Source organism: Spermophilus citellus (genome assembly GCF_964194105.1).
Source record: "Spermophilus citellus genome assembly, chromosome: 3".
NCBI classification, from domain to species: domain Eukaryota; kingdom Metazoa; phylum Chordata; class Mammalia; order Rodentia; family Sciuridae; genus Spermophilus; species Spermophilus citellus.
The window spans coordinates 174457204-174480335 of NC_138184.1; the positions used below are offsets into that span (position 1 = coordinate 174457204).

The 23132-nt window shown below is 40.2% G+C and overlaps 1 protein-coding gene across 10 annotated transcripts in view; it reads right to left on the reverse strand.

Moving 5' to 3' along the window:
* Nucleotides 1–22632, reverse strand: part of SRPK2 (SRSF protein kinase 2) — a gene marked incomplete at its 5' end in the record, with an annotated part of 239643 nt that extends 217011 nt beyond the window's left edge. For 3 of the 10 annotated variants that reach the window (XM_081286030.1, XM_081286028.1, XM_081286034.1), the window contains 3 exons: nt 21875–21929; nt 22020–22317; nt 22506–22550. In XM_081286030.1, coding sequence (XP_081142156.1) covers nt 21875–21929; nt 22020–22317; nt 22506–22535 — 383 coding nt within the window. Of the gene's footprint in view, nt 1–21874; nt 21930–22019; nt 22318–22505 lie in introns of those variants that run through there. The other 7 variants (XM_081286031.1, XM_081286029.1, XM_081286033.1 and 4 more) reach the window with 5 other exon arrangements.
* Nucleotides 22633–23132: the final 500 nt, after the last annotated feature.

Below are 23132 nucleotides of genomic sequence, written 5' to 3' on the forward strand. Positions count from 1 at the left end.
TTTTGACTTAAACCCATTCAATTTCACCCACACAGGCACTTAAAAAAAAAAAATAAAAAAAAAAAAACTTGCTCAACTAGTTTCTGATTTAAAACAGTGAAGAAAAAGGGAATTTTAAAAAGCTGTATAAATGGAACAAAGAACAATTATACTGTTATACTGATGACAAATGTCTAAAGAGTCCATTATGATGTATCTCAATTCTCAGTCCTAACTTGTCTCCCTCCCACAGATCCCAAAACTAAAAACCAAACTGTAGATTTTGAGTTTGATAATGAACTATATTAAACTCATCCTCATATTTTAAAGAAATGGACAAGACTAGACTAAAGAAGTTACTATGATCAAGTCCACTGCAAAAAATGAGAAAACACCTAATGTAAATTACGATAATAAGATGCAATACTGGGCTGGGATTGTGGCTCAGCGGTAGAGCGCTCGCCTACCATGGGCAGGACCCGGGTTCGATCCTCAGCACCACATAAAAAATAAAGGCATTGTGTTGTGTCCATCTACACCTAAAAAATAAATATTAAAAAAAAAAGATGCAACACAACTGAAACACTGATTCATTTGTTCATTTATAAATATTTTATGCATGAAGAAGTCAATGTATTTGGAATAAAAAGTTGAAGAAAGAAATATCCAAAACAGACACATCAGTTGTCTAGTGCCGTGGCTATTAGCCATATGTGACTATTTAAATTTAATTGAATTAAGAGTGAAGATATAGCTCAAAGGTAGAATATTTGCCTAGCAGGCACAGGGTTTGATTCCTAAGGACAGCAAAACACAAATTAAATTAAACCTTCAGATGCACTAGCTACCCTTCAAGTGTTCAAGAGCCCACTTTATCGAATATGCACATCTGGTTTAAAATGTTATATACTTTCCTATCTCAAAAAAAGTAAAGATAAAAATGAAATTTAACTTCTTTTATTAATAGAAGAGTACAAAATATTTACCACCCACCTCCTTATAAAGTACCCCATGATGGTCTTCTTAAACATGTATTTATTTATTATTAACTGGAAAAACTTCCTCCTAGGCCAAAACATACAGCAAAATAATCATCAAATGCTTTTATCAAGGTGTTAAATTTTCTACACATTCAGGATTTCATCGTCAATAACTTTCAGCTTCCTTATTAGCTCCCAACCACTCTCAATTGTACTTGCAGTATTTCCAAACTGCACTGTTTCCTTGTCCTGGAAAGTGAAGAATTCTGCACTCAGCTGATTTTTACCCAACTCTTTTTAAGCAGAAAACAGCTCTTCCTTGTCACCTCTGCCCAATACCTGGCATATAAAAGGTATTCAAATAATTGTTGCATGAAAGTCAACAAACTATGGACAACGGTATCTGAATTTCATATTTTTATGTCACAAATGGCGATGTCAAAATAAACCAAGTCAGATTGCATTTCACAACTCTAGGTATTAACAGAAACAAGGTCTCTAAGTCTCTGAAAAATCAACCAAGCAAAGCCTTTAGCAATTCAATGAGATTGTGTCTGTAAATAAAAAATAAAGAAGGGCTGGGGATGTGGCTCAGTGGTTAAGCACCCCAGATTCAATCCCTTTTAACACACACATACACACACACACCAAAAAAAGTAGAAAATAAGTCGGGCACAGTGGCTCACGCCTGTAATCTCAGCAGATCGGGAGGCTGAGGCAGGAGAATCAAAGTCAGTCTCAGCAACGGTGAGGCTCTCAGCAACGGTGAGGCTGGCTCAGCGACTCAGTGAGTCCCTGTCTCTAAATAAAATACAAAATAGGGCTGGGGATATGGCTCAGTGGTTGAGTGCCTCTGGGTTCAATCCCCAGCATCCAAAAAAAAAAAAAAAAAAAAGTAGAAAATATACATAGGGAAGAAAAGTACTGCAAATTACCCCACAAAAGTAAAATTAATGTTACTTAGCTGTGAGACAGACTGGGTTTTAAATAAATATGTGCAAACACAAGGGAATATTATGTTTATCTTTAAAGATAAAAGGAAATATTACAAATACACACATACACACACAAAATCCAAGCCAAAAAAAAAAAAAGAGGAAATTCTCACATGCTACAACATAACAAATTGCTTATAGTTTATGCTATTGTACACACACAAAATCCAAGCCAAAGAAAAAAAGGAGGAAATTCTATTACATGCTACAACATTTCAAAATGCTTATAGTTTACACTACTATAATTGCATACTTAATAGCTATTAAGATATATATTTTATGCTGTTTTAATCACAATAAAAATTTATAAATTATTTCTTTTTTGTACCTGGGATTGAACTCAGGGGCACTTGACTATTGAGCCACATCCCAGCCCTATTTTGTATTTTATTTAGAGACAGTCTGAGTTGCTTAGCTCCTCACCATTGCTGAAGCTGGCTTTGAACTCACAATTCTCCTGTCTCAGCCTCCCAAACTGCTGGGATTACAGGCGTGCGCCACCGTGCCCGGCCTATAAATATAAATTATAGATTATAGATTACAGAAAACTGATTCTGTCACAAGCTTTTACGTATTTTTCTAAAAAGAAAACTGACATGTATTGAATTACTTCCAATTATCTCCAAAGTGGTATCTATGATATTTTGTTGCTACTGAAGCTTTCTCCTAAAAATATTGAATAAAATAAACTCTGGAAATCTTTACAAAGGTATCTTGCTACAATATATTTTAACAATACTCTATGTAGGCAGTGTCAATTTCCACTATAGGAAAAAGTAATAAGCCCTGTCTCATTCAGTTAAAAAGCAAGTTGTTTTCATAATAGTAATTAGTGAAAAAAAAAATGTTAAACAAAGCTCTAATTACCAAAGGGAAAGTTTCAGTTTGGGATTATGAAAAGGTTCTAGGTGGTGGATAGTGGTGATGATTGCACAATAATGTGAATGTACTTAATACCACTTAACTCTGTTTAAAAGGGGCTATGGTGATCAATTTTATGTTATGTATATTTTAACAATAAGAAACTTAAAAAAAAGAAACACTCTGCCTTTAAACATTCTGTATGAATTAAGAGGAAGTTTCAGGCTGGGATGTAGCTCAGTGGTAGAGTGTTTGCCTAGCATGCTGGAAGCCCTAGGTTTGACCCCCAATATGTTGGGGGTGGGGTATTCACAAAGGTCATTTGCAGCAAGCTACTGTTAAGTCACGTGTGTTAATTCATTCATGCAATTACTTCTAAACTACCCCTAATAAAGACATCTCAAATGTCGCAATTACCCATGAAAGAGTTATCAAAATCGAAAATTTTCCTGGAAAACCTATACACTTTTTCAATGAACCCCTAGAAATAACATAAAATCTGAGTTATCAATGAGAATATAACTACTTGACAAACTTAATTAAGACACTGTTTGATTCAGAATGCGTTAAATATTTTCTACACAAACTACTTCTGCACAATCAGTGATATGCTTTTAAAAAGAAAAGTTTACTGAGCTGGGGTTGTGGCTCAGTGGTAGAACTCTCCATGCGAGACCCTGGGTTTGATCCTCAGCACCACATAAAAATAAATATATTGTATCCAACTACAACTAAAAAATAAATATAAAAAAAAGAAAAGTTTACTGAAATATACCAAAACTTGCCAAGAACATATGAAGCAATTAGAAAGAGAATAATATAATAGTAGCATTAAATTACAGCCACAACTTAATACGATATACCATCAAGAGTGCTTCATACATACCTATGTAAAAGTCCTAAGGTCAAGTACTGATCTAAAGTCCAGAAACACACAACAGAATGGACATGCTCAGGAACAGGAGTCTTAAAAATCACTATTTATTAAGCAATGCCTGGTCTAATGTGCAAGTATTATGCTGAATATATCATGTGAATTCTAATTTAAACTTCACAGTAACCTCATGAGGTTGGTGCTATAATTAATACTGTTTTACAAATGAGGAAACTGACTCACACAGGAGTTAAACAACTATTCAGATTACATAGCTATTAAATGGAAGGACAAGAGTAACAAGCCACATCCATTAACAAAGTCCATACCACTTTCAAGTTTACAGAGCCCAACTTAGGTATTTCATCTAGTTACTATCTCCCTTTTTTTAATATTTATTTTTTTAGTTTTAGGTGGACACAATATCTTTAATTTACTTTTAGGTGGTGCTGAGAATCAAACTCAGTGCCTCATGCACACTAGGCAAGCACTCTACCACTAAGCCACAACCCCAGCCCTGCTATCTCCTTTATAACACACTGAAAAGACTGCAGTTTTCAGTGCCTATTTTCCTGGAGGAAAACAGAGGATTGGGGAGGATAAACCACATCTTTCAAAGGAAAGCAAGCAGTGGAGGTGGTCAGGAACCCAAGTCTTCTAACTTCTCACACACTGCTTTTCCTTCTCAATTATACTTTACCAAGGTGATGGTTTAAAAAATATACTCACATATTAACATGCCTCCCTTTAAAGGGCACAACCTAATTCTCCCTTGAGTGTAGGCTACACTCAATAACCCCTAGAGTTGGTCATAAAAAGTACTGCAGCCTCCTCCTGGATCCCTCCCAAATCACTCCTTCTAGACAAAGCCAGCTGACAAGTCATGAGGACACTCAAGGACAGGACCCCTTGGTAGGAAGCAAGGCCTCCTGCCAACAGCTTGGAAGTAGATACTCCAGCCCCAGCCAAGTCTTCAAATGACTACAACCCTGAGCCAGAATCTCACTGCTAGTAAGCTGCCTCCAAAATCCTAACACATAGAAACTACAAAATGAAAAATGTTTTTATTAAACTACCAAATTTACAATAATTCATTACATGGTAATAGGGAAATAATACAACTGGGAAAGAAAACATAAAAAACACAACCTCTGTGTGTGACTGACACCTTGCCATCTAAATTGGCAGTGAAGAAAGTATAGGCCCTGCAGATCACATTAATAGAAACTATGTGACATGGAATAAGGGACAATCTCTCAAACTTAGTTTTATCATCTGTTAATATGAAAGATAGTTAAGTTCTTCATTTTAAATACACTCCCCATTTTACAATAATCTCTCCACTAATCTAACCTTTCCAGAGTCACTATGACAAGTAAATGGAATAATGTGACCCACACTTGGCATGGTACCTAACATGCAATAAAGGGTTAGTAAATGTTTATTGCTACAAATCTTAATTCTTTAATCTGCTCTCCACTAACAGCTTCCCCAGGTTTACGGCCAAGCTTTTAAAAATTTCCAATTCAAAAGGGAACACCTCCATTGCTGCTCTAAATTCTCCAAAATCTTTTTCTCATTGGTCTTCATTAAGGTCATTTGTTCTGCTGTTGCACAACACTCATCTAAATTTGCCCCTTCCTATGGCTCCCAGAGAATAAACAAACATGGTTCTCTTCTTATTTCTTTTACTTCTGCTGCTCATTGTCTCTCTGCCCCTTCAAATGCAGTCTAGTCTCTCAAAGTTATCTCCTTGGTCCTCTTCTTCATTCTCACCCTCGAAAATGAAAATGGCCTTTTTTATCCCCTACTCCACCTATCATTTGATTCATAGAGCCCAATCTTCATAAGCTTAATACTTCCATATAAATACCCCACACCTCCAACTCAACAAAAACTAAACTTTTTCCCTTTATGCCTTTTTGCTATCTTCCCCGTTCCCAACCCTGACCCTCTCTCTGTATTAATAGATCAGTCTCCAAAGTCATCAAGGATGAAATGTCCAAAATCATATTACAATCTTTCCCCATCTGCTTTCAATATATTAGGCACCATGCTGGATGCCAGAGACACATGGCATGCAGTTGTGTACTGCCCCTAGGAGCTCACAATCTAGCATCTAATTAGCGGCCAATTTCCTAATGAGCCCACCTGTGCAAAGGCCAACATTTCCATCCCATTCGTTTGTATTCCTACCACAACTATCCATCCTCTCACCCCTGGGCACTAACAGCATTCTAAAAACTCTCTCCAAATCTTCAATCCGCACCCTGCCTCAATCCATCCTTCACATCAGTTACCAGTTGTATTTCTCAGCAGGTGATCATGCTACTCAGATCCTCAAAAATCTGCAATGATCCCATTGCTTATAGAGAAAGTAACAATTCCCTGACATTACCACGATAGTGCTTCCTGATTTTTCCATTCAAATCATCTTCTGCAACCTCCTGTACTTTCCATATGTACAGAGAGACACGTAGGGCATCTCCCTCTCTCCTTAACACTCATGTTTCTTTTTACCTCAGTAAAAAGAAAAAAGCGCGGGGGGGGGGGGGGGGGGGGAGCTACCTAGGGATATAGCTCAGTGGCAGAGGGACTCAGGGTTGAATCCCCAGTACCACAACAAAAAAAGAAAAAGAGAAAAAGAAACCTATACCCTTAGAATATAACATCCTCTTGGCTATAACCATCAACACAATTGGCTGATTCTTCCCTTAATTTTACAAAGTGCAATAACTACACTCCTATTTGCTAACATTCCATTCCACTTTATGTCACTGTTGTTTATTTGTCTGTCTTTATGAATAGGTCATAAATCCCTCACTACCATTAATTAGCTGGGCAATCCTAAATCATCCTGTTATCTGGTGGGATTAAGCAACTACTAAGGAACTCCCAACTCCAAAGTTCCATAAGAATGACTTATTTATCACTTGAAAAAGGCAGTATAGCATAATTAACTTAGTGAGACACCATCTCAAAAAATACAAAGGGCTGGGGATGCAGTTCACTTTTTATTTTTTACTTTAATACAGGATCTCGCTAACTCACTTAGGACCTTGCTAAATTACTGAGGCTGGCCTCATACTTGCAATCCTCCCACCTCAGCTTCCTGAGTTGCTGAGATTAAGGTATTAGCCACACCGTCCAGCAAAAAGTGATTTTTCAACCTTGCCCAAAATATATTTATTTCACAAAACAAGGAATACCACTGTAGGGGACAGAAACCAAAATAGTTATTTTTTAGATCCTCTACCTATAATTCTTATACCATGATTAGAAAAATTTAAAATAACCAGGAGCAGTGGAACACACCTGCAATCCAGCTACTTCAGAGGCTGAAGCAGGAGGATCTCAATCACAAGGTCAACTGAAAAACTTAGGAAGCCTCTGTCTTAAAAAGGGGGTTGTGGAGGGCTGGGGTTGTGGCTCAGCGGTAGAACGCTTGCCCAACGCTTGCCCAGCACGTGCGAGGCCCTGGGCTCGATCCTCAGCACCCCATAAATAAATAGATAGATAGCTAGATAAAGGTATTTTGTCCAGCTACAACTAAAAAACAAATATTTTTTTTTTAAAACGGGGGGGACTGGAGGGCTGGGGTTGTGGCTCAGTGGTAGAGCATTTACCTGGAATGTGTGAGGCACTGGGTTCAATTCTCAGCACCACATATAAACAAATGAATACAATAAAGATCTGTCAACAACTAAAATTTTTTTTAATTTATAAAAAAAAAAAAAGCGGGGGGGCCGCTGGAGAAATGTAATCAGTGGTGAGGGCCCTGGGTCCAAATCCAAAAGAAGAAGGGAAAGAAAAATTAAAAATTTTATCATAATTAAATTAATAATTTTTAAAAACAGCTGGAACCAACCATTTATTTATCACTGTCTTAATCCCCTCCCTTCCCCCTTAGTCAAATGTGAAACCACAGACCTGACAGAGTTCACTTGCTATAAACAATGACTATTCCTTCATGATGTCTAGAACTGATGGTAACTGTGCTGTTCTGAACTCACTTTGAGAACCTATGCTAAGTTGACATAGCTCTTCTAAATAACTTATGAAGGTGATAAGAAAAATAAAGATAAGGTTGACCAAAATTAAAAAAGCATACTTATGTTAGATGCTTAATAAAAGTTTATAATTTCATAGCTTTTCTTTCTTCCCATTCTAAAAATTCCCAAAAATACAACTGAAATACACACAAAAAAAGCTACTACTTATGATGTACCATACAAAGGATAAGTATTATCTCATTAATCCTCATGTCTCCTTACTCTGAAAAGTAGGTTTTATTAATCTACTTTAGGAAGAAGAAATTGAGCCTTTTAACCATTTTTTTATATACTTTTCTTTAGTTGTAGATGAACACAATTTTATTTACTTATTTTTATGTGGTGCTGAGGATTGAACCCAGTGCCTCACACATCCTAGGTGAGTGCTCTACCACTGAGCTATAACCCCAACCCCTTAACAGTTCTGTTTTGTTTTGTTTTTTTAACTTACCTACTACCACTGATAAAAGTAATGCCATCAAAACCAGAATCTCATGCTGGTGGCATAGGGGAGAGCACATGTTCAGCACGTGCCAGGTCTGGGGTTCAAATTCCCAGCAAGACCAGAAAATAATTAAAAGAAAAAGGGAAAACAAAACAAAACTGAAACCCTGGTTAGTTGCCTCTGGTAGTTCTATCAGACTTCAGAAAAAACAGTCAAAGATAAAAAGTCTTGGGGAAATTGGAAGTTATAGCATCTTCTCTAGAAAATTCAGTGACTGCATCTGCCCATATGAGGGAAGCATATTTTTCAATAATGGGATTTAAAACATGAAGAGAGTAAAGTTACAAAGCTTAGGATCCTCTAAAAGTGAAATTTATCTGATCACAAAGACTTTGATGGTTGGTAGTTAGAAACAGTGGAGATCATTTCTGCTGTTACTGGTCATGCCTGCAATGCTATATACTTTATAAAGTCTTAGCCTTGCAGCTAATGATAAACAAAATATTAAGGGCTGGGGAATATAGCTCAATTGGTAGAGTGCTTGCCTTGCATGCACAAAGCACTTGGTTCAACCCCCCAGAGACTCCAAAGGATGAGGTAGGAGGATTACAAATTCGAGGCCAGCCTGGGCAGCTCTATGAATCCGTAACAAAATAAAAAATAAAAAGCTGGGGATGAAGCTCAGTTCAGCGGTAGAGTACCCTTGAATTCAATCCCTAGTACTCCCCCCCCACCCCCCGCTGAAAAAAAAGTTTTTAGGTTCCTATAGATAATAATAATGAACTGCACATTTCAAAAAGATAGAAGAAAGGATTTTGAAAGTTTTCACCATAAAGGGTAGGAAGATGAATGTAGCTCTGAGATACAGTGCTTGCTTAGCAAGTGAGAGGCCCTGGGTTCAATCCCCAGCTAAATAAATAAATAAAATGGGATACATATGTTTAATCTGATCTAAGCATCACACAATATACATATATATGTATCAAAACATTACACAGTTCCCCACTAATATATACAATTTTATGTTTTTATGTTATCATTTAAAACATAGGGCTGTGCATGTGGTGCATGCCTGTAATCCCAGCAGATCAGGAGGCTGAGGCAAGAGGATCACAAGTTCAAAGTCAGACTCAGCAACTTAGCAAGACCCTGTATAAAAACGCAAAAATAAAAAGGCTGGGGATGTGGTTCAGTGGTTGGCACCTCTGGGTTCAATCCCTAATACTAAAAAAAATAATTAATTTGGGGACTAAGGGAGTTGCTCAGTGCTACAGCACTTGCCTAGCACGCACAAGGTCCTGGACTCAACCCCCAGCACCACAAAAAGTAAAATAAATTTTTAAAAACTGATATATTTAAGGTAGAAAACATAGTTATATATTTTTAAAACTATCTTCCTGTATATTAAGCGTTTCTTAAGATTTTCTACATAAAGCATCTTCTATCACATGCCTACCAAATATGCACATGATAAAATAGTACAGACCCATGTGTCATGTAAAAGTCTCCATTCAGAGAAAAAGAATGCAGTTTTTTCCTCCCAAGAAAGGAAAGATTAAAAATTAAGACTTTAAATCTCTTTGAGGATTAGAAATTTTATCAGTCCCTAAATGGCTTATCTTCCCTGCAGTTCAGTAGTTTCAAAGACCACTGAATTAGAATCCAAGATTCTAATCCAGCACAAAGCTGGCTGAGACACTAAATGGATAAGTGACTTTTGTTGAGTAACTCAGTCCTCAGGACTTCACTTCAGGGGAAATATGGAATGCTTTTAAGACAGTGGGTTTTCAAACTGTTCTAAGCTGCAGCCTCAGGGAACACTAAGTGGGCGAGAGGCAGGCCAGGTGGCTAGGACCAAGCTGTTAACTGCCAATTCTCCCAGAATAGAGATACTTCCTCCATTTTATATAGAAAGAGGTCTATTTAGATTTTACTGTAAAAATTCTGCTTTTTTTTTCTTTTCTTTTTTTGGTACCAGGGATTGAACCCAAGGTGCTTAACCACTAAGCTACATCCCCAGCCCTTTTTACTTTTTTATTTTGAGACAGGGTCTTGCTAAGTTGCTTAGGGCCTCGCTAAATTGCTGAAGTTGGCTTTGAATTTGCAATTCTCCTGCCTCAGCCTCCTAAATCGCTAAGATTATAGGATTACACCACTGTGCCCGACAAAAGTTCTGCTCTTTAAATTTGTGCTTTTATAAAAGATGAAAAGCACAGCTCCAAGAGCTCTCTAAAGTCCCTACCACTTCAGGCATCCTCAAATCCACCATGTGCAGTAAATTTCATCTGCAAAAGATGTAGTCAAATTTTACTTTGATTTTGCAATTAACATTCAGTAACATCTTTTTTATGATAAAACTCAATATGTCTCATTCCTCTATCCCTGCAAAAAAAAAAAAAAAAATTACCAATAGGATATTCTAGAAATAAAAATAACATGGTAAGATTTCCGGGGCTGGAGTTGTGGCTCAGCGGTAGAGCACTCGCCTCTCAAGTGTGAGACCCTGGGTTCGATCCTCAGCACCACATAAAAATAAATAAACAAAATAAAAGATATTGTGCCCATGTATAACTAAAAAAATTAAAAAAAAAAAAAAGATTCCTATTCGGATGGCTGCAAGAGCCAGCAGGCAGCAGAAACAGTAACATCAACCTTTATACCCTGAATATCAGAAGCAGTGGCAGCACCTAGTGACCAAAGGAAATTTCCAGGCATACAAGTAAGGATTACCAAAAGCCAGCAATCTCTTTTAAGCAGATTTTCCGTCTTTACTGTATCTCAACTAAACCTGTGCTTCTCAACTAAACCTGTAACCCTTAAATTTGTCCTCACTCTATCTACTGAACCAGTCCATCCAGAGACACATCTACAAATATCAGCAGCACAGGAGATTAGGGGACCCACACTGTATGTCCAGGTAAAGTGAATGACAGTATTGTATCTTAAACATACCCAGGTTTAAAGCATTTGACAATATAATCCGGATATTCCCTCTTGTCCCTACACTTTTAGGCCACACAATTTAAAACCCTCACTTGAAAATTATGTCTAAAAATGTTTAGATTAATAACTTGCCCAAGAGATATGACAAACCACTTATTAATTTTAAGCACATTAGCAAAACCATTTAACTATAAAGATATTTAATGGAGAACTTGATAAAAACACAGGTGACAAAACATCCACATATCTTAAGATTTATCTACTAAGGCTACGAACTCAGGATAAGTCAAGATCTTTTTCCAGCCGCTGGGGTTGTAGCTCAGTGGTGAAGCACTTGGCTACCATGTGTGAGGCACTGGGTTTGATTCTCAGCACCACCTATAAATAAATAAATTAAATAAAGGTCCACCAACAACTAAAAAATATTTTTAAAATTTCTTTTTCCAAAAAATTACCCCTTGAATAAAAGTTTCCTAGTGTTCCAGTCTTTTTTTTTTTTTTTTGAGAGAGTGAGAGAATTTTTATTTTTTTTATTTTTTTTTTTTTTTAGTTCTTGGCGGACACAACATCTTTGTTGGTATGTGGTGCTGAGGATCGAACCCGGGCCGCACGCATGCCAGGCGAGCGCGCTACCGCTTGAGCCACATCCCCAGCCCTAGTGTTCCAGTCTTTACAAAGCTTTTCTTATAATAGACCATTCCCTCAATCATCTTATTTTTTAATACAATAAAGACAAAAAAGACAGAGAGAAATAAACAACTGGAATACAGCAGTGATGGCTATGCTGGCTGATGGTAAAATAAACTGTGCCCTGAGTAACAAAGGGAACATATATCCCTAGAGGAACATGGCCTGGTGGAGTCCTCGGCTGAGAAATGCTCCAAAGTTCAAAAACCTCAAGTCTGAAATCACTTAAATCAATACAAATGTGGGGGACTTAGAGACATCAACCCAGCAAAACCAATTTTAAAAGTGGCAGATAAACTTAACACATTTTTGAAACTACTCCCCAAGGTATGACCAAGGTATGCTGTACACTAGCCTTTTTTCTAAAATCACTTTAAAACAGCCAGTTACTCATTAAACTGCAAGAGTAACAAACTCCACAAAATAAATGAAAGCAAAAACTCTCCCATTGTTTCGTAAACACTTAATTTGCAAAAATATAAGATATATAAAACATAGAAGGGCAAAGTGGCACACACCTGTAAACATAGCCACTCAGGAGGTTGAGGCAGGAGAATCACAAGTTTGAGGCCACCTTGAACAACTTAGCAAGACTGTCTCAAAATAAAACACAAAAAGGGCCAGGAATCTAGTTCAGTGCTAAACCACCCCTGGGTTCAATACCCAATACTACAACAACAATATATGTGTATGTGTGTGTGTGTGTGTGTGTGTGTGTGTATGAAAAATATCTAGTATCAACATCATGTATGGATTCAAGACATGCTGTATCTCCTAGCAGTATGGACTGAAATATATATCATATGCTTTCTTTGTATTTTTCTGTAAACTTACCATTTTAAAAAACAAAGTGCAAAGCCATTTAAATGATTCAAAAAGCATTACTAAGGATATTAATAATTTATGTTGCAAGTGAAAAACGTCAGAATAAGGGTCGGACGTATGTAGTTCAATTGTGGAATGCTTTCCTCGCATGCAGGAAGCCCTGGATTTAATTCCTGACACCACCCAAAAAAAAAAAAAAAAAAGGTGGGGGATATGAATAAAACATCTTCATAAAACAAAAGTGGGCTTTCTAAATTAGGATAGACACTGCCATGCAGAGGAAGGCATTGCTGCTGGAGGTGCAATGGATGTCAATACTGCTTTACAAGAGGTGCTAAAGACCACCCTCATCCACAAAGGCCTTACACGTGGAATTCAAGAAGCTGCCGAAGCCTTAAACAAGCACCAGGACCATCTTTGTGTGCTTGCATCCAACTGTAATGAGCCCATGTATGTCAAATTGGTGGAGGCCCTTTGTTCTGAGCACCAAATCAACCTAATTAAGGATGATGACAACTAGGAGAATGGGTAGGCCTCTGTAAAACTGATTGGGAGGGCAAACCCTGTAAATGGTTGGTTGCGGTTGTGTACTGGTTAGGACTATGGCAAAGAATCTCAGGCCAAGGATGTCACTGAGGAGTACCTTCCAATAAAAGAAATGAGCAAGTATATTTTTGGTTCACATTCCTCAAAAAAAATTAATTAAAAGATAAATAAATTAGGGTAGAACTTTATGAATTTCAGTATATTTGTAACTAACTTAGTTGAATAATTATGCTATTTCACCTACATCCATAAATTCTGTATAATCAAATTGTCATAAAATTTTAATCTTAATCTTCTCACTGGGAAATTGAGGGGACTTATAAATAGGGCTAATTTATACTAAGGTACATAAAATACCTTAAGATACAAACTCAATCAGAAAAGTTCCCTTGGAGACACACACAACTCCAAAACATAAAAGGGAAGAAATTCTCTGTCAATGACTATTTACATAAATGATTCTACGCCCCCCCCCCCCAGGAAACTAGATGAAGCTATTCTACCTTTACTCTTGGCTGGTAATAAGGCTTCTACAACTAAGGAAGGCTACAGACTTATGAAGAAAGGTCCAGCACTGTGGCACACATCTGTAATACCAGCTATTCAGGAGGTGGAGGCAGAAGAATTCCAAGTTCAAAGCCAGCCACAGCAATTCAGTTAGTCCTTTTCTCAAAATAAAATTTTAAAAGGGGCCTGGGGATATGGCTCAGCGATAAAGTGTCTCTGGGTTCAATCCCCAGTACCAAAGGAGAAAACATACACACACACACACACACACACACACACACACACACACCACAGTGAAGATATCATCTCACACTATCAGGAGGGTTTTTATCAAATACTTAAAGAGGCTGAGGTGTAGCTCACTGATAGAGCACTTGCCTAGCGTGCAGAGGCCCTGGTTCCATCTCCATTACTGGGGGGAAAAAAAAGTAACAAGTATTAACAAGGATGTAGAGAAAGGGAACCCCTATACACTGCTGCTGGGAATGGAAATTAGTATAGCCATTACTGAAGCTCCTTGAAAACTAAAAAGAGAACTAGCATATGATCCAGTATCTCACTACTGGGTATAATCCAAAAGAAATAAAATCAGTACATCGAAGAGACATCTGCACTTCAATGTTTATTACAGCACTGTGTTCACAGTAGCGAAGAAATGGAAACACCTAAGTAGTGCCATCAACTGGATGAATAGATAAAGAAAAAAAAATGTGGTACACATACACAATGGAATACTATTCAACCACAAAAAAAAAAGTGAAATCCTATCATTTGAGACAACTTGAATAGAACTGAAGAGCATTATGTTAGGCGAAATATGCCAGGTACAGAAAGACAAGTACTGCATGATCTCACACACAAAAGCTGATCTCACAGAGGTTAAGTAGAATGGTGATTACCAGAGGCTGGAGAAAGTAGGAAAGAATTAGGTATGGGAAAAGGTTGATCAATGAGTGACAGTTACATTAGAATGAGAAGTTTTGGTGTGCTACTGACTAGAAACAACACTAATGTTCTGTTCAAAAACCTAAAAGAAAGGATTTTGAATGTTTTCACCATAAAGAAATGACGAATGTTGGGACTGGGATTGTGGCTCAGTGGTAGAGTGCTTGCATAGCACATGTAAGGCACTGGGTTTGATCCTCAGCACAATATAAAAATAAAAATAAAGGTTAAAAAAAAGAATGCTTCCGGGGCTAGAATTGTGGCTCAGTGGTAGAGCACTTGCCTAGCACGCGCAAAGCCCCGGGTTTGTACCTCAGCACCACGTATAAATAAATATATCTGTCCTGTCCAAGTACAAGTAAAAAATATTTTTTTTATTTTTTTTTTTTTAAGAGAGAGTGAGAGAGGGAGAAGGGGAGAGAGAGAGAGAGAGAGAATTTTTTTAATATTTATTTTTTAGTTATCGGCGGACACAACATCTTTGTTTGTATGTGGTGCTGAGGATCGAACCCGGGCCACCCGCATGGCAGGCGAGTACGCTACCGCTTGAGCCACATCCCCAGCCCAGTAAAAAATAATTAAAAAAAAAAAAAAAAGGAATACTTTAAAAAAGTGATAAATGTTTGAGGAAGATATGTTTACCTCCCAACTTAAACATCACACAATGTATACAGGTACTGAAACATAAAATGGTACCCCATTAATACACACAATTTTTGTTTTTATGTATCCACTGAACAATAAATTTAAAATTTTTTAAAAAGACACTGATAGGCTGGGGTTGTGACTCAGAGGTAAAGCACTCGCCTAGTACATGTAAGACCCCGGGTTCGATCCTCAGCACCACATAAAAATAAATAAATAAAATGAAAGTATCGCGTCCAACTAAAAAAAAATTTTTTAAAGGTTACATATAATTGTTTACATAACACTCTCAAAGTGGCTAGTGACAGAGAACAGATCAGCAGCACTCACCACAGGCTGGGTTAAGGGGAAAGTATAACTATTAGAGGGTTACAAGTGACCTTTGTAATTCTATGTGGTGATAAAACAGTTCTGCATCCTGCTAGCTTTGAGTACACTAATCCACACAAATGATAAAATTTGATAGAAATACATACATGGAAGAAATGCATATAAAAACTGGTAAAAGTACAAATAGTTGTTCTTGAATTAAGAATAAGGGGTAGAATGCTTGCCTAGCATGCACAAGGCCCTGGGTACAATACCTAGCACTGCAAAAAAAAAAAAAAAGAATAAGGGGCTGGGGTCAGTGGCAGAGCACTTGCCTGGCATGTGTGGGGTGCTAGGTTTGATCCTTAACACATTTTTTAAAAAAGCAAATACAATGAAGGCATTCTGTCCACCTACAACTACAAAATTTTTCTTGCCTAGCATGCACAAGGCCCTGGGTTCAATCCCCAGCACCACCAAAAAAAAAAAAAAAAAAAAAAGAATAAATTGTGCCAGGCATGATGGCACATGCCTATAATCTCAGGAGCTTGGGAGGCTGCGGAAGAAGGATCCCGAGTTCAAAGCCAGCTTCAGCAAAAGTGAGGCGCTGAGCAACTCAGTAAGACCCTGTCTCTAAATAAAATATAAAATACGGCTGGCGATGTGGCTCAGTGGTATAGTGCCCCTGGGTTTAATTCTCCAATATCCAAAAAGAAAAAAAGAATAAATTGTATCAATCTCAATTTTCTGGTCTATAATATTCTATGTTTTGTAAGATACCACCATGGGAGGAGAGCTGAATGAAAATACTGCAGTATTTTTGCAACTTCTGTGAATCAAATTATCCCAAAATAAAAAGTTTTAAAAGAAGTTCAAAAGTAAATTTACAGCCCAAAAGTTGAAACAGCTACTATGCCTAATAATGGATGAACTGATAAACAAAAGGTGGTATTATTCAATGTAATGGAATATTACTTGCAAAATAAAGGAATACAATACCAAAACATGCTACAAAAGGATGAACCTTAAAAACATTATGCTAAAGAAACAAACTAAATACAAGGTCACATATTACGAGATTCTATTTAATATGAAATATCCAGAATAGGCAGGTCCATAGAAGCAGCAAGTACATCAGTAGTCATACATGGGTAATCATATGCTGGGTAATCCCAGCTACTTAGGAGACTGAAGCTAGAAGTTGGCAAATTCAAGTCAGCCTGTTACTTAGCAAGACCTTATCTCAAAATAAAATAAAAAAGGGTGGGGTTGTGGCTCAGTGGTAGAACGCTCACCTAGCACAAGTGAGTCACTGGGTTCCATCCCCAGTACCACATAAAAAAACTAAATAACTAAATAAACAAAATAATAGTATTGTGTCCATCTACAACTAAAAATATTTTTTTTAAAAAGTTGGGGATGTAGCTCAGTGGTACAGCACTAGCTTAGCATGTCTGGGGGCCTAAATTCAACCCTTAGTTCAAGAAAGAAAGAAAGAAAGAGAAGAGAAGAGAAAAAGGGGAGGCAAAGAAAAGGCAGGCAGGAAGGCAGGCAGTGATTGCTGTGGTTAAAGGAAACAGAGTAACTGCTTTCTTCCTGGAGTGGTAAAATCTTTAGGGAATTAGATAATAGTTATAACTATACATACCTTGTGAAGGGACTAAAACTCAGTGAATTGCAGCTTTAAAAAAGTACCTTATTAGGCCTGTTTGTTGCCCAGGTTGGTCTACAACTCACTGCACTCAAGGGATGCTCCCACCTCAACCTCCAAACTGCAGGAGTATACCACCACACCCAACTCACTACAAGATAAATTTAATATTATGGCAATTATGTCTCAATAAAAGACTATGTGTTTGGGGATGTAGTTCAGTGGTAGAACACATACTTAGCATGCATGAAGCCCTGAGTTCAATTTCCACACCTCAAAAAGAGGGGCGGGGAGGGATGAGGGGATCAACAAATGAATGAACCTTAATTTTTTTTAATGTACATACATATTCAAATGCCCTAAGGTAAAAATCTATACCAAGCTGTAAGATTTAGCTAAATCATAAAAATTCATGATTGAATGACACTAAAGTACTTCCCTGCTGCTTGCTACTCGCATTATAGTATTATTAATAATTACCGAAATAAACTTACTGGAACAATATAACAAGATTTAAATTTTGACTTGGGTTGAAAGTATTCCTCAGTGGTAGAACATGGATGCATTTAGCATGTGCAAGACTCTAAGTTCAATCCTCGGCACTGCAAAAATTAAAAATTTTGGCTCGGGCTGGGGATGTGGCTCAAGCGGTAGCGCGCTCGCCTGGCATGCGTGCAGCGCAGGTTCGATCCTCAGCACCACGTACAAACAAAGATGTTGTGTCCACCAAAAAATAAATATTAAAAAAATTTTTTAAAAAAATTTTGGCTCAACTAAATAGAGAATATTACTAACAATTAAAAAGAGTCTCTAAGAATTGACTTAACTCATAAAGCTCATGGACTTGAATGATCTAAAATTAATGATGAGCCAGCTTGCATATACAAGTAGAAAAATCACAAAAGTAGATCACACTGAACTGTGCCTGGTGGCATACAACCCAGCTACTTGGGTAACTGGGTAATAACTAAATAAACAAAATAATAGCTTAGGTAGGAGGATCACCTGAGCCCAGGAGTTCAAGAAAAGTCTGGATAACATAGCATTACCCAATCTCAAAAATAAATTTAGATTTTTTTAAAAAAGTAAATCACAATGCATCAAACCAAGCCCATACAGTCACATAATTACTTTACCATATTAATATTAATATGGTTTAAAATTAGACCAACTCCTTTTCTCCTCTGGAGACTTCATCAAAAAACAAAAGCACTTGGTAGGCATCAGGAGAGCTGAATTCTGATCCAGACAAAGCTGTGCAACCTTAACTGGCAGAACTGTCTGTAAAGTGAGGAATACCTCAAGACCACAAGTCTCCTGAAGTCCCTCTAGTGTCACTCCGTGCATCCAATGCAAGTGACCTCATTTCCCACCTATAGGCCAGCTCCCAATTTCTATTACTAATTCCCATCTCCACAACCTATCCTTCACATATCAGTCAATGCTCTTTTAAAAAAGAACCAGACCCTTTCCCTCCCAGACATGAGCCTTCCATGGCCGATGGGGCTCTAAACACTCCAACTCCTGCTTCTGATCTACCTCTGAGTCACTCTGGCACCCTAACCTTGTCCCAGCCCACTCCTCCCCAGGCCTTTGCCACACTCTCATCTCCTCATTCTACCTTCTACTTAAATGTCACCTCCTCAGAGTTGAATAAGAACTCTGCTCCCAAGCTGCCTCGACTCAACCTAAAGATGGGCATGTTGTTAATACCCTGTTTCTTTTTTTTTTTTTTAATATTTATTTTTTAGTTCTCGGCGGACACAACATCTTTGTTGGTATGTGGTGCTGAGGATCGAACCCGGGCCGCACGCATGCCAGGCGAGCGCGCTACCGCTTGAGCCACATCCCCAGCCCAATACCCTGTTTCTTAATGCCTAGCTCACTAAGTATAAATGCACATAAGCAATCAGCAGTGACTGGCACAGTATTCAAATGTCATCTACACTAAGTATTACTGAAGGTGCCCCAAAATAATTTTCTTTCTAGTCCTAATCTGAAATTATCTTTCTTATTTGTCATCCTCTGTGGTTCTCCCACATCTCCATAAACATAAGCTTCATGAGGAGCTGTCTTGTTCAAAGCTCTCTCACAATTTCCTAAGGTAAATACTTATTTAACACATGAATAAATTTTATCAAGCAATTTTTTTTTTAGGGGGGAGAATACTTCAGGGAGGATAGACCCTCAAGCCTTGCACATGTAGCGCAAGCACTCTACCACTGAGCTACCCCTGTCTGAAGCAATTATCTTAAATGTCTTTTTTCAAAGAAATGGTAGTGCCTCAAAAATCAGTTGTGTATTTGGGGTGGGTCCCTTCTACTTGCTAATTACCTTGCAGTCAAGCCAGTTCATTTCATAACTAGCTGTTTTTGTTTAGTTCTGTTTTTGTTTTTGGTACCGGGATTGAATTCAGGGGCACTCAACCACTGAGTCACAACCCCAGCCCTATTTTGTATGTTATTTAGAGACAGGGTCTCACTGAGTAGCTTAGCTCCTGGCTTTTGCTGAGGCTGGCTTTGAATTCTCAATCCTTCCTCAGCCTCCCTCAGCCTTGAGAGCTGCTGGGATTACAGGCCCTGGGCACCACAGAGCCCAGCAAATCCACTGTTTCAACACCTTAAAAATTCAATGGGGGGAGGGGGGCTGGGGTTGTGGCTCAGCAGCCTAGCATGTTTGAGTCCCTGGGTGTGATCCTCAGCACCACATAAAAATAAATAAATAAGGGGCTGAGGTTGTGGCTCAGTGGTAGAGCGCTCGCCTACCACTGCATGAGGCACTGGGTTCAATCCTCAACACCACATAAAAATAAAATACATAGTGTCTACCAAAAAAACTAAAAAATAAATACTTATAAAATAAATAAATAAATAAAGGTATTGTGTCCAACTACAACTAAAAAATAAATATTTTTTTAAATCCAATATCCAGCCAGAAGCAGTGCTGCACACCAGTAATCCCAATAACTCCAGGAGGACCTCAAGTTTGGTCAACAACTTAATGAGGCTCTAAGCAATTTCACAAGACCCAAGACCTTGTCTCAAAATAAAAAAAAACAAAAAGGGCCAGGGCAGGGGTTGTGGCTGGGCGGTAGAGTGTTCGCCTACCACATGCTTGGCCCTGGGCTCAATACTCAGCACAATAAATAAATAAATAAATAAGCCGTGTCCAACTACAACTAAAAAATAATTTTAAGGGGGGGGGGGGGAGACAAAGATGTAGTTCAGTGGTAAAGAACCCATGACTTCAATCTCCAGTACCGCAAAGCAGGGGCACAAAGCGGAGAGAACTCAATGTCTAATATTTATTCTCTGGTCCTTCAAGTACTTAATAATAGCAGGTGCTTTTCCCTAATAATTTTTTAAAAGATATTTAAGAAGGTACTAATATTCACATTTTGTGAACCCCTAAAAATACTTTCATACTTAGTTTTAAATGAAAAACAAAAAGTCCAGTCATAAAAGATCAACACATAAGTAATGACTTTTGAAAGTTTTCCTAGATGCCACCAATGGATAGGAAATTAGCTAGTCATCAACCAACACGAAAAGGAAAAGTCTAGCAGTGCTGCAGGGTACCCCCCAAAGGAAACAAACAGAAATGCTTTCACAATTTTATTAAAGATGATAGTGATGCTAGACTATCGTTTCCCAAAGTACCAAAGTTACCACACAGGTTTCTTGCTCAAAAGAAAGAGCGAAACTACAAAACTGAGTAAGATGTAACAATGTTGAATGCTGGTAGTTATTAAGAACTCAGCTAGAGGAAAGGGGGCCGACCCAGAGGCGCCCTGCAGTCTCCGAGCAGCTCTCCAGGAAAAGCTTCTCAGGCAGCGGCCGCACAACTAGGATGCGAGGCCAGGCTGGAGGTGGCTGGCACTGGCACGTTCTGAAATATCACCAGGCTACAGATCCAGTCCTCGGCACAATGCGAGGGCAGCCCGCCCGCACACACGCCCACCGCCCCGCGCAGCCGGAGACCCGATAGCGGCCGCCGCGCACTAAGTCACACTCGACCCAAGCAGAAAGTTTCGAATAAAACCCGAGCGCCGAAACGCACAGGTCTGAGAGCTGAACTCGCGCCAGGAACACGCCCGAGGCAAACCACTTTGACAACCAGCTCGGTTTTCAGCAGAAAGGCCGAGAGGCGGGGACCCGGAGGAAGAGGAGGCGGTACACTCTCACACACTCGGGTCCTCTTCCTCTTTGGCCGGGTTGTCCAGGTGGGAGCCGCACAGTCGCCTCACGCCCGCACCCGGTGCACCCGGAGTAGAAAGCCGGAGCCGCGGTCCCTCCCGGGAAGGGCCCGAGACCCCCGGACTAGCCGGGAGCGCAAGGGAGGGGCGCGCACGCCCGGCGCCTTCTCACCGACCCCCTCCCCGCTCGCCTCCGACGGCCTGAGCCACCCAACAGCGGGGTCTGGGCTCCGGGAATGCTCCGCGGGCCGGCCGCGGGCCCAGGTGCCCCTCCCCCCGGTCGCCAGCCGGGCGCGCAGGAACCGAGCGCCGCCGTCCCGGGGGACTAGCCCGCCCGCCGGCCCGAAGAACCCGGCAACTTTCCTCTGCGCGGTCGCGAACTGCCCCCGACGGGGCGGGGGTGGGGGCCCGGGGATGAGCGAAGCGTGGACTCACTTTTTCGGATGTTTCTCTCTTTTCGGCCTCCGTTTTCGGGCCTGAATGGCCAGCACTAGGGAAAGACAAGACACACATTAACGGTCGGGCCGGCCGGCCTAAGGGGCCGCGTGGCTGGAAGGAGGGAACGCCGCGGGCCACTCACCTTTCCGGGAGCTCATCCTGACGCGGCGGAAGCTGGGCGGGGGGCTTCGCGGCGGCGGCAGTGGCGACGCGGGAGCCCAACCGAGCTGGGCTGCAGCCTCCACTAGCTCCGCCAGCCGGGAGGAGGCGGGAACCGCGCAGGCGCCGCCGCCGCCGCCGCTCCCGCGGGGGCCCAATAAGACCCGCCCCCGGGCGGCCCCGCCCCCGCCCCGCCCCCACTCACCGGCCCTTGGTCGGGGGGATCTGGACCCCCGCGCCGCGCCCCTGCCCCGAGCCCCGCGCCCACTCGGCCGGCCCACCTATGCAAAAGTGGCCACCTCCCACACTCACTGGCGTCCACTTACACCCAGTCTCCCCCTCCCCAGCCCAAGGCTTGGGCCTCCGCTTCCTGAGCCCCTGCGGCCGGCCCAGGCCGACCGCCTCCCTAAGCACCCGCCCCCTGCCCGCGCGACCCTCCCTTTGCAGCCACCGCCTCTCCCGTCCGCACCCCGGCCGGTCGCGCTGCACGCCTCTCCATGCGCCCTTCCTTGACCCGCGCCTCCGCGGGTCTCACACCACCTCTCTTCCCGCGGCCTCTTCTCTCCCTTTGCTCCTCTACATCCTTGCATCCCCATGAGCGCCGCTTCCTCCCTTCTGGCGGGCGTGGAAAGGGCACTGGACCAAAAGCTGGGAAACCTGGGTCCTGGATTTGCTGTGTGACCTTGGAGAAGTCATTTTCTTTCACCTTTGCATACCCCAAGGGACGGCATGAGTTTAATGAAGGAAAAGATGCAGATAGCGTTGAAAGTAGCATGAAGCTTCTGTACATTAAATGAAACCCAGCGTTGTAAATACCATGTGATAACAATTTACAATCACGCCAAGTAGTTATTTTCTCCATTTTGCAATGAAGAAACTGAGTCTTAGAGAGGTTAAATAGTTCACCCCAGCCAGGATCCAAATTCAGGCCTGTGTGGTTCCACTTTCCACTTAACCAGGCTACCTAATAAAAATGTGAATAAAGTTGATAGTGACACAAGAATGATAATCACAGTGTTCTCTTGTTTCTTTAAATAATTACAGTAGTTTTGAAAGATAAACATCTTGATCATTAACTCCCTCCTTGGTTATACAA